Below are 12028 nucleotides of genomic sequence, written 5' to 3'. Positions count from 1 at the left end.
CATTGCGTCAGTGGTCAGGTGGTGGCTCTCAGTGATAGACAATAATAGACAAAGGCGGCAATTGTTCCTCTCGCTCCTACTGAAAAGCCAATTGTCCTGGTTGATATATTATCGAATAGATATTTGAAAAACACCTTGGAGATTGATTATAAAAACCGTTTGCCATGTTTCTGTCGATATTATGGATCTAATTAGTAATTTTTTGGGGGCGTTGTCGTGACACAATTTCCGGTGGATTTCTCAACCAAACGTGTACAAGAAAAGGAGGTATTTCGGCTATAAAAATTATCTTTATGGAACAAAATGAACATTTGCTGTCTAACTGGGAGTCTCGTGAGTGAAAACATCCGAAGCTCATCAACGGTAAATTATTTAATTTGATTGCTTTTCTGATTTTCGTGACCAAGCTTCCTGCTGCTAGCTGGACATAATGCTAGGCTATCGATAAACTTACACAAATGCTTGTCTTGCTTTGGCTGTAAAGCATAATTTCCAAATCTGAGTTGACAGGGTGATTAACAAAAGGCTAAGCTGTGTTTCACTATATTTTGTCCGTTCCGTTATGCTAATTAGTGTAGTTGATGACAATTCTACCGGATCCGGGAGGGGTAGTTCCAAGTTAACACACACACACATTAACATACACAAACATTAACATACACACACACACATGCATTAACATACACACACATTAACATAAACACAGATGCATTAACATACACACACATTAACATACACACACACACACATTAACATACACACACGTGAGCATGTGTTTACACACCGCTCTCTCTCTCCCTTGTCGTGACAGTGTACGTGGTTGTTTAGAGTACCGGGCGGTGTAGTGTCCGGATGTGTGCAGATTGATACAAGTCGTTCCAGGAAGTGTATCTGTCCAATAGGGAATGAGAACAATGTGAGCCCTCTGTGTTGCTCTTCCTATACACAGGGGGGGGGGGGGGGGGGGATTCTCTTACGCAACCTAATGCTTCAGCCATTGTCTTCTGCTCTCAGAGAACGATGCACTGTTGTCACTAGTCCTGAGTTGTTAGTGTAGGATAATGAATTCACGGGTTAACTCATTGAGTTGAGTTGCCTGGTTATCTGCAGTTATGACTAAGCCCCTAGAAAGACTCTGGGATGTTCTGTAGGAGTGAGTGGTTTTGGGTTTGTGGATGTGGATGTGAATTTGGATGTCTTGGTTGTCCTTTTCAAGTCAAACTTTATTTGTCAAATGCTCCGAATACAAGTGTAGACTTGACCGTGAAATGCTTCCTTACAAGCCCTTAACCAATAGTGCAGCTCAAGAAGAGTTAAGAACATATTTGCCAAATAGACTAAAATAAAAAGTAACACAATAAGAATAAGAATAACGAGGCTATATACAGGGAGCACCGGTACCGAGTCAGTGTGCAGGGGTACAGGCTAGTTGAGGTCATCTGTACATGTAGGTGGGGGCGAAGTGACTATGCATAGATAATAAACACAGAGTAGCAGCAGTGTACAAAAGGAAGGGGTCAATGTAAATTGTCCGGTGGTGATTTTATTCATTGTTCAGCAGTCTTATGGTTTGGGGGGGTAGAAGCTGTTGAGGAGCTTTTTGGTCCTAGACTTGGCACTCCGGTACCGCTTTCCGTGCGGTAGCAAAGACAACAGTCTATAACTTGGGTGACTGGAGTCTCTGACAATTTTATAGGCTTTCCTCTGACATCGCCTAGGTCCTTAATTGCAGGAAGCTTGGCCCCAGTGATGTACTGGGCTGTACGCACCACCCTCTGTAGCGCCTTACGGTCAGATGCCAAGCAGTTGCCATACCAGGCGGTGATGCAACCGGTCAGGATGCTCTCTATGGTGCAGCTGTAGAACCTTTTGAGGATCTGAGGACCCATGCCAAATCTTTTCAGTCTCCTGAGGGGGAAAAGGTTTTGTCATGCCCTCTTTACGACTGTCTTGGTATGTTTGGACCATGATAGTTTGTTGGTGATGTGGACACCAAGGAACTTGAAACTCTTGACCCGCTCCACTACAGCCCCGTCAATGTTTTTCCTGTAGTTCACGATCCTCTCCTTTGTCTTGCTCACATTGAGGGAGAGGTTGTTGTCCTGGCACCACACTGCCAGTTCTCTGACCTCCTCCCTATAGGCCCCCTCATTGTTGTCTGTGATCAGGCCTACCACTGTTGTGATGTCAGCAAACTTAATGATGGTGTTGGAGTTGTGTTTGGCCACGCATATGTGAGTGAACAGGGAATACAGGAGGGGACTAAATACACACCCCTGAGGGGCCCCAATGTTATGGATCAGCGTGGCAAACTTGTTGTTGCCTACTATTACCACCTGGGGGCGGCCCGTCCAGGATCCATTTGCAGTGGGAGGTGTTTAGCCCCAGAATCCTTAGCTTAGTGATGAGCTTTGTGAGAGCTATGGTGTTGAACGCTGAGCTGTAGTCAATGAACAGCATTCTCACGTAGATGTTCCTTTTGTCCAGGTGAGAAAGGGCAGCGTGGAGTGCGATTGAGATTGTGTCATCTGTGGATCGGTTGGGGCGGTATGTGAATTTGAGTGGGTCTAGGGTGTCCGGGAGGATGCTGCTGTGAGCCATGACCAGTCTTTCAAAGCACTTCATGGCTACCGACGTGAGTGCCACGAGGCGGAAATCATTTAGGCAGGTTAACTTCGCTTCCTTGGGCACAGGGACTATGTTTGTCTGCTTGAAACATGTAGGTATTACAGACTCGGTCAGGGAGAGGTTAACCTGTTGCGACGAGCAATCCCATATCCGGGATCCTATTTATAGCCTCAAGCTCATTACCATAACGCAACGTTAACTATTCATGAAAATCGCAAATGAAATGAAATAAATATATTAGCTCTCAAGCTTAGCCTTTTGTTAACAACACTGTCATCTCAGATTTTCAAAATATGCATTTGAACCATAGCTAAACAAGCATTTGTGTAAGAGTATTGATAGCCTAGCATAGCATTTAACCTTAGCATTCAGCATGCAACATTTTCACAAAAACAAGAAAATCATTCAAATAAAAGAATTTACCTTTGAAGAACTTCAGATGTTTTCAATGAGGAGACTCTGTTAGATAGCAAATGTTCAGTTTTTCCAAAAAGATTATTTGGACAAATCGCTCCATTTTGTTCATCACGTTTGGGTAAGAAAAAACCAGAAAATTAAGTCATTACAACGTGAACCTTTTTCCAAATTAACTCCATAATATCGACAGAAACATGGCAAATGTTGTTTAGAATCAATCCTCAAGGTGTTTTTCACATATCTATCGATGATAAATCATTCGTGGCAGTTTGGTTTCTCCTCTGAAGAAAATGGAACGCGCATGGACCTGGAGATTACGCAATAATTTTGACGGAGGACACCGGGCGGACACCTGGTAAATGTAGTCTCTTATGATCAATCTTCCAATGATATGCCTACAAATACATCACAATGCTGCAAACACCTTGGGGAAACGACAGAAAGTGCAGGCTCATTCCTGGCGCATTCACAGCCATATAAGGAGACATTGGAACACAGGGCATTCAAAATCTGGACCATTTCCTGTATGAAATGTCATCTTGGTTTCGCCTGTAGCATTAGTTCTGGGGCACTCACAGATAATATCTTTGCCGTTTTGGAAATGTCAGAGTTTTTTCTTTCCAAAGCTGTCAATTACATGCATAGTCGAGCATCTTTTCGTGACAAAATATCTTGTTTAAAACGGGAAAGTTTTTTATCCAAAAATTAAAAGAGCGCCCCCTATCTCGAAGAAGTTAAAAATGTCAGTGAAGACACTTGCCAGTTGGTCCACGCATGCTTTGAGTACATGTTCTGGTAATCCGTGTGGCCCAGCATCTTTGTGAATGTTGACCTGTTTAAAGGTTTTGTTCACATCGGCTGCCGAGAGCGTTATCACACAGTCATCCATAACAGCTGGTGCTCTCGTGCATGCTTCAGTGTTGCTTGCATCGAAGCGAGCATAAAAGGCATTTAGCTCGTCTGGTAGGCTCGCGTCACTGGGCAGCTCACTTCTGGGTTTCCCTTTGTAGTCCGTAATAGTTTTCAAGCCCTGCCACATCCAATGAGCGTCAGAGCCGCTTATAAGAAATCCCGCTATGCCCTCAGATGAACCATCAAACAAGCAAAGCGTCAATATAGGATTCAATCTTAATCCTATATTGACGCTTTGGCAGCTCTAGCCTTTAGCTCAATGGGGATGTTGCCTGTAATCTATGGCTTCTGGTTGGGATATGTACGTACAGTTATTGTGGGGACGACGTCGTCAGTGTACTTATTGATGAAGTAATAACTGAGGTGGTGAACTCCTCAATGCCAGTGGATGAATCCCGGAACATATTCCAGTCTGTGATAGCAAAACAGTCCTGTAGTGTAGCATCCGTGTCATCTGACCACTTCCGTATTGAGCGAATCACTGGTACTTCCTGCTTTAGTTTTTGCTTGTAAGCAGGAATTAGGAGGATAGAATTATGGTCAGATTTGTAAAATGGAGGTCGGGGGAGAGCTTGTTTGCATCTCTGTGTTTGGAGTAAAGGTGGTCTAGGACTTTTTTTCTCTGGTTCTACATGTGACATGCTGGTAAAAATGTTGTAAAACTGATTTAAGTTTGCCTGCATTAAAGTCTCCAGCCACTAGGAGCACCGCTTCTGGTTAGGGTGTGTTACCCCCACACATGCACATGCAAATTGCCATCTATTTCTTATTCTATTTACCCGGAGTCAGATGAACTTGTGGACACCATTTGTTTATCTCTGCGTCACAGTATGAAGGAAGTTAGAGCTAGTGTTACGAGCCAATGCTAACTAGCGTTAGCAAAATGACTAGAAGACTACAGGTATGCTAGAGTATGGCGGCAGAACAGAGTGATTTCCACTAGATGGGCCAGCTGCAAAGTCAAAATTAGAAAAATGTATGAAAACAAAAATGTGCTTTTTGGTCTTCATTTAAGGTTCGGCATTAGGGTTAGCAGTGTGGTTAGGGTTAGCTTTAAAATCTGATTTGCTGACTTTGTGGCCAGCTAGCGACCACTCTGCAGTACTGCCTCCAGAACAAGATTCATGACGAAAAATGCTGACCTGCGCATATGCTTCAGTCATACTGCACGCAGACTCGAAGAGACACAAAAATGGTATCCACAAGTTCATCTGACTCTGGGGGAGCAGAACAATGGCCCGAATATCCCTTTAATCACAGCTGTAGACTGGGGTTGACTAGACACCAGAGAAGACGAACAGTCTTGACCTGACATATAGAAGCTACAATCAGTGGTGCTAGTAGAAGCCCAGCAGTCTGCTGTTGTGCTCCCTGTATCGCTAATCACAGAGAGACAGAGAGAGACACACACACACACAGACAGACACACAGACACACAGACAGACACACAGACACACAGACAGACAAACAGACACACAGACACACAGAGAGAGAGACACACAGAGAGAGCGAGAGAGACAGAGAGAGAGAGAGACAGACAGACAGACAGACAGACAGACAGACAGACAGACAGACAGACAGACAGACAGACAGACAGACAGACAGACAGACAGACAGACAGACAGACAGACAGACAGACAGACAGACAGACAGACAGACAGACAGACAGAGAGAGACACACACAGAGAGAGAGACAGACAAACAGACAGACACAGAGAGAGAGAGAGAGAGAAGAGAGAGAGAGAGAGAGAGGAGAGACAAACAGACAGAGACCAGTTCTCGATGATTTAGAGAGGAAACTGTAAAGATGGATGAGAGAGAAGAGAGAGATGGAAACAGAGGGGTTAATTCAGGGTCAGGAATGAGAGAGGAGGAAGAGGTTAGTAGGGGGAGAGAAGGAGAGGGAGAGGTTAGTAGGGGGAGAGAAGGAGGGGAGAGTTAGTAGGGGGGAGAGAAGGAGAGGGAGAGGTTAGTAGGGGGAGAGAAGGAGAGGGAGAGGTTAGTAGGGGGAGAGAAGGAGAGGGAGAGGTTAGTAGGGGGAGAGAAGGAGAGGGAGAGGTTAGTAGGGGGAGAGAAGGAGAGGGAGAGGTTAGTAGGGGAGAGAAGGAGAGGGAGAGGTTAGTAGGGGGAGAGAAGGAGAGGGAGAGGTTAGCAGGGGGAGAGAAGGAGAGGGAGAGGTTAGCAGGGGGAGAGAAGGAGAGGGAGAGGTTAGTAGGGGAGAGAAGGAGAGGGAGAGGTTAGTAGGGGGAGAGAAGGAGAGGGAGAGGTTAGTAGGGGGAGAGAAGGAGAGGAGAGTTAGTAGGGGAGAGAAGGAGAGGGAGAGGTTAGTAGGGGGAGAGAAGGAGAGGGAGAGGTTAGTAGGGGGAGAGAAGGAGAGGGAGAAAGACAGACAGAGGCAGGGGAGGAGAAGAGAAATGCAGAGATTGTGACAGAAAATCAAATTCAGGGTTGAGCTGGGAGAGAGTGAATGGATCAGCTGCCTCCCTATCCCTGTCAGAGGGAGAGAAAGTGGAATTTCATTCCGCGATTAATCCCACCCATTTAAACGCAATAGTATTCCGTCATCATTATTCATGTATTTAAATGATTCAATCCATATATTTAAAAGTTATATATGAATATCTTATGCCTGATTTTTTTTTCTCTAACACCTTTTTACACCACACACACACACACACACACACACACACACCCACACACACACACACACACACACACACACACACACACACACACACACACACACACACACACACACACACACACACACACACACACACACACACACTCCCTGTGTGTTACAGTACCTCTGACCTTAGTTGGATCGTTCATACTAACACACAGCCAGGCTCCTGCCTTGTGACTAAACTCAACAAGCCTGCTGTGTCTGTGTTAGCGACACAGAAGCTCATAGTTTCTTCCTGCTTCACACTCCCATTCCATACGCCTTGTATTGCTGTGTGTGTTTCTGTGTGTGGTTCATTATCATTATGGTTCCTCATAGCCTGGTTCCTCTCTAGGTTTCTTCCTAGGTTTTGGCCTTTCTAGGCAGTTCCTACGTGCTTCAACACCTGCATTGCTTGCTGTTTGGGGTTTTGTCTGGGTTTCTGTACAGCACTTTGAGATATTAGCTGATGTACAAAGGGCTATATAAATACATTTGATTTGATTTGATCAGTACAATAAAATGGTTCCCTGCTCTATCTATGTCTGCAACCCTTTGAACCCTGCAATCACATCACCACGCTCTCTCTCTCTGTCTCTCTCTCTCTGTCTCTCTCTCTATCTCTCTGTCTCTCTCTCTGTCTCTCTGTCTCTCTGTCTCTCTGTCCGTCTCTGTCTGTCTCTCTCTCTCTCGGTCTCTCTCTTGTACTCCCTTTTCTCTCTCTCTCTCTCTCTCTCTCTCTCTCTCTCTCTCTCTCTCTCTCTCTCTCTCTCTCTCTCTCTCTCTCTCTCTCTCTCTCTCCTCTCTCCTTCTCTCGCTCTTCACTCCCTCCTCACTCCCTCCTCTCTCTCTCCTCTCTCCCTTCTCTCTTTCTCCCTCCTCTCTCTCTCCCTCCTCTCTCTCTCTCCCTCCTCTCTCTCTCACCCCCCTCTCTCTCCAGAATATATGATGGAGGAGATGATGGACAATAAGAGTGTGTTGATGGAGGAACCTATTCGCCAGTATCCTGTCCCCACACCTCGCACCTCTATCCCCTCTCCCTCCGCCTCCCCCTCCCTCAGGCACAAAAGTAAGTATACACACACACACACACACACAAACTTGCGCGCACACACACACACACACACACGCATACGTACACGCACAAACACACACACACTATACACATACAGTGCCCTCTGGAAGTATGCAGACCCCTTGGCTTTTCCCACATGTGTTTACGTTACGGCCTTAATCTTAATCATCCTCACACAAATACCTCATAATGACAAAGCGAAAACAGGTTTTTAGAAATGTTGGCAAATGTATTAAATATAAAAAACAGAAATACCTTATCCTCCATCATTCTTAAATGGATTAAGCTTGTAACCACCAAGATTCTTCCTGGAGCTGGCCACCTGGCTAAACTGACCAATTGGGGGAGAAGGACTTTGGTCAGGGAGGTGACCAAGAACCCGATGGTCACTCTGACAGAGCTCCCGAGTTCTTCTGTGGAGATGGGAGAACCTTCCAGAAGGACAACCATCTCTGCAGCACTCCACCAATCAGGCCTTTATGGTAGAGTGACTTGACGGAAGCCACTCCTTAGTAAAAGGCACATGACAGCCCTCTTGGAGGCACCTAAAGACTCTCAGACCATGAAACAAGATTCTCTGGTCTTATGAAACCTAGATTGAACTATTTGGCCTGAATGCCAAGCATCACATCTGGAGGAAACCTGGCACCATCCCTACGGTGAAGCATGGTGATGGCAGCATCATACTGTGTGGATGTTTTTCAGCAGCAGGGACTGGGAGACTACTCAGGATGGAGGCAAAGATGAATGGAGTAAAGTACAGAGAGTCCTTGATGAAAACCTCCCCCAGAGCGCTCAGGACCTCAGACTGGGGTGAAGGTTCACCTTCCAACAGGACAACGACCCTAAGCACACAGCCAAGACAACGCGGGAGTGGCTTCGGGACAAGACTCTTAAATGTTCTTGAGTGGCCTAGCCAGAGCCCGGACTTGAACCCGATCGAACATCTCTGGAGAGACCTGAAAATAGCTGTGTGGCGTCGCTCCCCATCCAACCTGATAGAGCTTGAGAGGATCTGCAGAGAAGAATGGGAGAAACTCCCCAAATACAGGTGTGCCAAGCTTGTAGCGTCATATCCAAGAAGAGGCTGTAATCGATGCCAAAGGTGCTTCAACAAAGTACTGAGTAAAGGGCCTCCAACCTACCTGACACCCTAGACCCACTCTAATTTGCTTACAGCCCCAATAGGTCCACAGACGACGCAACCACACTGCACACTGCCCTAACACATCTGGACAAGAGGAATACCTATGTAAGAATGCTGTTCATTGACTACAGCTCAGAATTTAACACCATAGTACCCTCCAAACTCGTCATCAAGCTCGAAACCCTGGGTCTCGACCCCGCCCTGTGCAACTGGGTACTGGACTTCCTGACGGGCCGCCCCCAGGTGGTGAGGGTAGGTAACAACATCTCCACCCCGCTGATCCTCAACACTGGGGCCCCACAAGGGTGCGTTCTGAGCCCTCTCCTGTACTCCCTGTTCACCCACGACTGCGTGGCCATGCACGCCTCCAACTCAATCATCAAGTTTGCAGACGACACTACAGTGGTAGGCTTGATTACCAACAACGACGAGACGGCCTACAGGGAGGAGGTGAGGGCCCTCGGAGTGTGGTGTCAGGAAAATAACCTCACACTCAACATCAACAAAACAAAGGAGATGATTGTGGACTTCAGGAAACAGCAGAGGGAGCACCCCCCTATCCACATCGACGGGACAGTAGTGGAGAGGGTAGTACGTTTTAAGTTCCTCAGCGTACACATCACGGACAAACTGAATTGGTCCACCCACACAAACAGCGTGGTGAAGAAGGCGCAGCAGCGCCTCTTCAAACCTCAGGAGGCTGAAGAAATTCAGCTTGTCACCAAAAGCACTCACAAACGAGAGCATCCTGTCGGGCTGTATCACCGCCTGGTACGGCAACTGCTCCTCCCACAACCGTAAGGCTCTCCAGAGGGTAGTGAGGTCTGCACAACGCATCACCGGGGGCAAACTCCCTGCCCTCCAGGACACCTACACCACCAGATGTCACAGGAAAGCCATAAAGATCATCAAGGACAACAACCACCTGAGCCACTGCCTGTTCAATCTGCTATCATCCAGAAGGCGAGGTCAGTACAGGTGCATCAAAGCAGGGACAGAGAAACTGAAAAACAGCTTCTATCTCAAGGCCATCAGACTGTTAAACAGCCACCACTAACATTGAGCGGCTGCTGCCAACATACTGACTCAACTCTAGCCACTTTAATAATGGACATTTATGGAAATTGATGTAAAAAATGTATCACTAGCCACTTTAAACAATGCTACTTAATATCATGTTTACATACCCTACATTACTCATCTCATATGTATATACCATACTCTATATCATCTACTGCATCTTGCCATCTTAATGCAACACATGTATCACTAGCCACTTTAAACTATGGCACTTTATGTTTATATACCCTACATTACTCATCTCATATGTATATACTGTACTCTATACCATCTACTGCATCTTGCCTATGCCGCTCTGTACCATCACTCATTCATATATCTTTATGTACATATTCTTTATCCCTTTACACTTGTGTGTAGAAGGTAGTAGTTGTGGAATTGTTAGGTTAGATTACTCGTTGGTTATTACTGCATTGTTGGAACTAGAGGCACAAGCATTTCGCTACACTCGCATTAACATCTGCTAACCATGTGTATGTGACAAATACATTTGATTTGATTTTGATCTGATTTTGAGTACTTATTTAAATGTGCTATTTCAGTTTTTTATTCTTAATAAATTAGCAAAACATTTCTGGGGTATTGTGTGTAGATTGATGAGGGGAAAAAGTGTACGGCTGTAACGTAACACAAAGTGTGGATGAAGTCCCAGGGTCTGAATACATTCCCGAAGGCACTGTATCTACTACACACATGGTGAGCACTGCCTATTGGTATGAACCTGTACTACCTCAGTCAACTTCCATAGTGTTTTCCCCTTATCCAACACTGCCCCTAGTGGCTGAGTTGGAGCGGTGCACTGGTATCTCTCATACAATTCCCGCTGCTCTCTCTCTCTCTCTTCTCAATCACCACCAGTCAGCACTCCCCTTTAATTATCTTTATTGAGGGAGGGAGAGAGAGAGAGAGAGGGAGGGAGCAGAAAATACACATTCAGCACAGCTCGTGCATGCCTGAACACGTTTTATTGTAGGGTGAGAGGGAATGGTGGAGAGAGGGAGGGAGACAGGGAGGGTGTTGTGGAGAAAGGAGAGAGGGAGGGTGTGGTTGAGAAAGGAGAGAGGGAGGGTGTTGTGGAGAAAGGAGGAGAGAGGGTGTTGTGGAGAGAGGGGGGGGTGTTGTGGAGAGAGGGGGGGTGTTGTGGAGAAAGAAGAGAGGGAGGGTGTGGTGGAGAAAGGAGAGAGGGAGGGTGTTGTGGAGAAAGGAGGAGAGACGGTGTGGTGGAGAAAGGAGAGAGGGAGGGTGTGGTGGAGAAAGGAGAGAGGGAGGGTGTGGTGGAGAAAGGAGAGAGGGAGGGTGTTATGGAGAAAGGAGGAGAGAGGGAGGGTGTTGTGGAGAAAGGAGGAGAGAGGGAGGGTGTTGTGGAGAAAGGAGAGAGAGATGGTGTTGTGGAGAAAGGAGAGAGGGAGGGTGTTGTGGAGAAAGGAGAGAGGGAGGGTGTTGTGGAGAAAGGAGAGAGGGCGGGTGTGGTGGAGAAAGGAGGAGAGAGGGTGTTGTGGAGAAAGGAGAGAGGAAGGGTGTTGTGGAGAGAGGGAGGGTGTTGTGGAGAAAGGAGAGAGGGAGGGTGTGGTGGAGAAAGGAGGAGAGAGGGTGTGGTGGAGAAAGGAGGAGAGAGGGTGTGGTGGAGAAAGGAGGAGAGAGGGTGTGGTGGAGAAAGGAGGAGAGAGGGTGTGGTGGAGAAAGGAGAGAGGGAGGGTGTTGTGGAGAAAGGAGTGGGGGAGGGTGTTGTGGAGAAAGGAGGAGAGAGGGAGGGGGAGGGAGAGAGAGTGGTGCTTTCAGGTCTGTGAAGGCCAGTGAACGAGGGCAGACCGGAGGAACTACTTCCAGGATTAGAACGCCGCCACACAGAGAGGAACATATTAAGGTGTTGACGTGTATTTGGCCAGGTCTGCTCTCTTTAGTTAATTTGTTCAGTAGAAACAACCCCAGTTTGATCCATCATCATTATGTACTATAGTACTCTGTCTCTAGCTGTTTTCAATGAAGGAAATACCATCGGTGAGCAGGTCACTCCAAGATGTGTGTGTGCCACAGTGGCAGAGGCTAGATATTGATTCCGAAAGAGGCCGCAGAGAAAAGTAGATTGAAAGAGAGAGAATGATGG

At 46.6% G+C, this 12028-nt stretch overlaps 1 protein-coding gene across 5 annotated transcripts in view; it reads left to right on the top strand.

The window, feature by feature from the left end:
• The window catches only part of LOC109883481 (ankyrin repeat and sterile alpha motif domain-containing protein 1B), a 222995-nt gene that overhangs the window by 16528 nt on the left and 194439 nt on the right, over positions 1 to 12028 (top strand). For all 5 annotated transcript variants that reach the window (XM_031831464.1, XM_031831463.1, XM_031831465.1 and 2 more), the window contains exon 4: positions 7563 to 7691. In XM_031831464.1, coding sequence (XP_031687324.1) covers positions 7563 to 7691 — 129 coding nt within the window. The remainder of the gene's footprint in view (positions 1 to 7562; positions 7692 to 12028) is intronic.

The sequence above is a fragment of the Oncorhynchus kisutch genome, linkage group LG9, assembly GCF_002021735.2.
Source record: "Oncorhynchus kisutch isolate 150728-3 linkage group LG9, Okis_V2, whole genome shotgun sequence".
Classification (NCBI taxonomy): domain Eukaryota; kingdom Metazoa; phylum Chordata; class Actinopteri; order Salmoniformes; family Salmonidae; genus Oncorhynchus; species Oncorhynchus kisutch.
The sequence above is the reverse complement of the archived record's forward strand: the minus strand, read 5'-3'. Positions and strand labels throughout refer to the sequence as shown.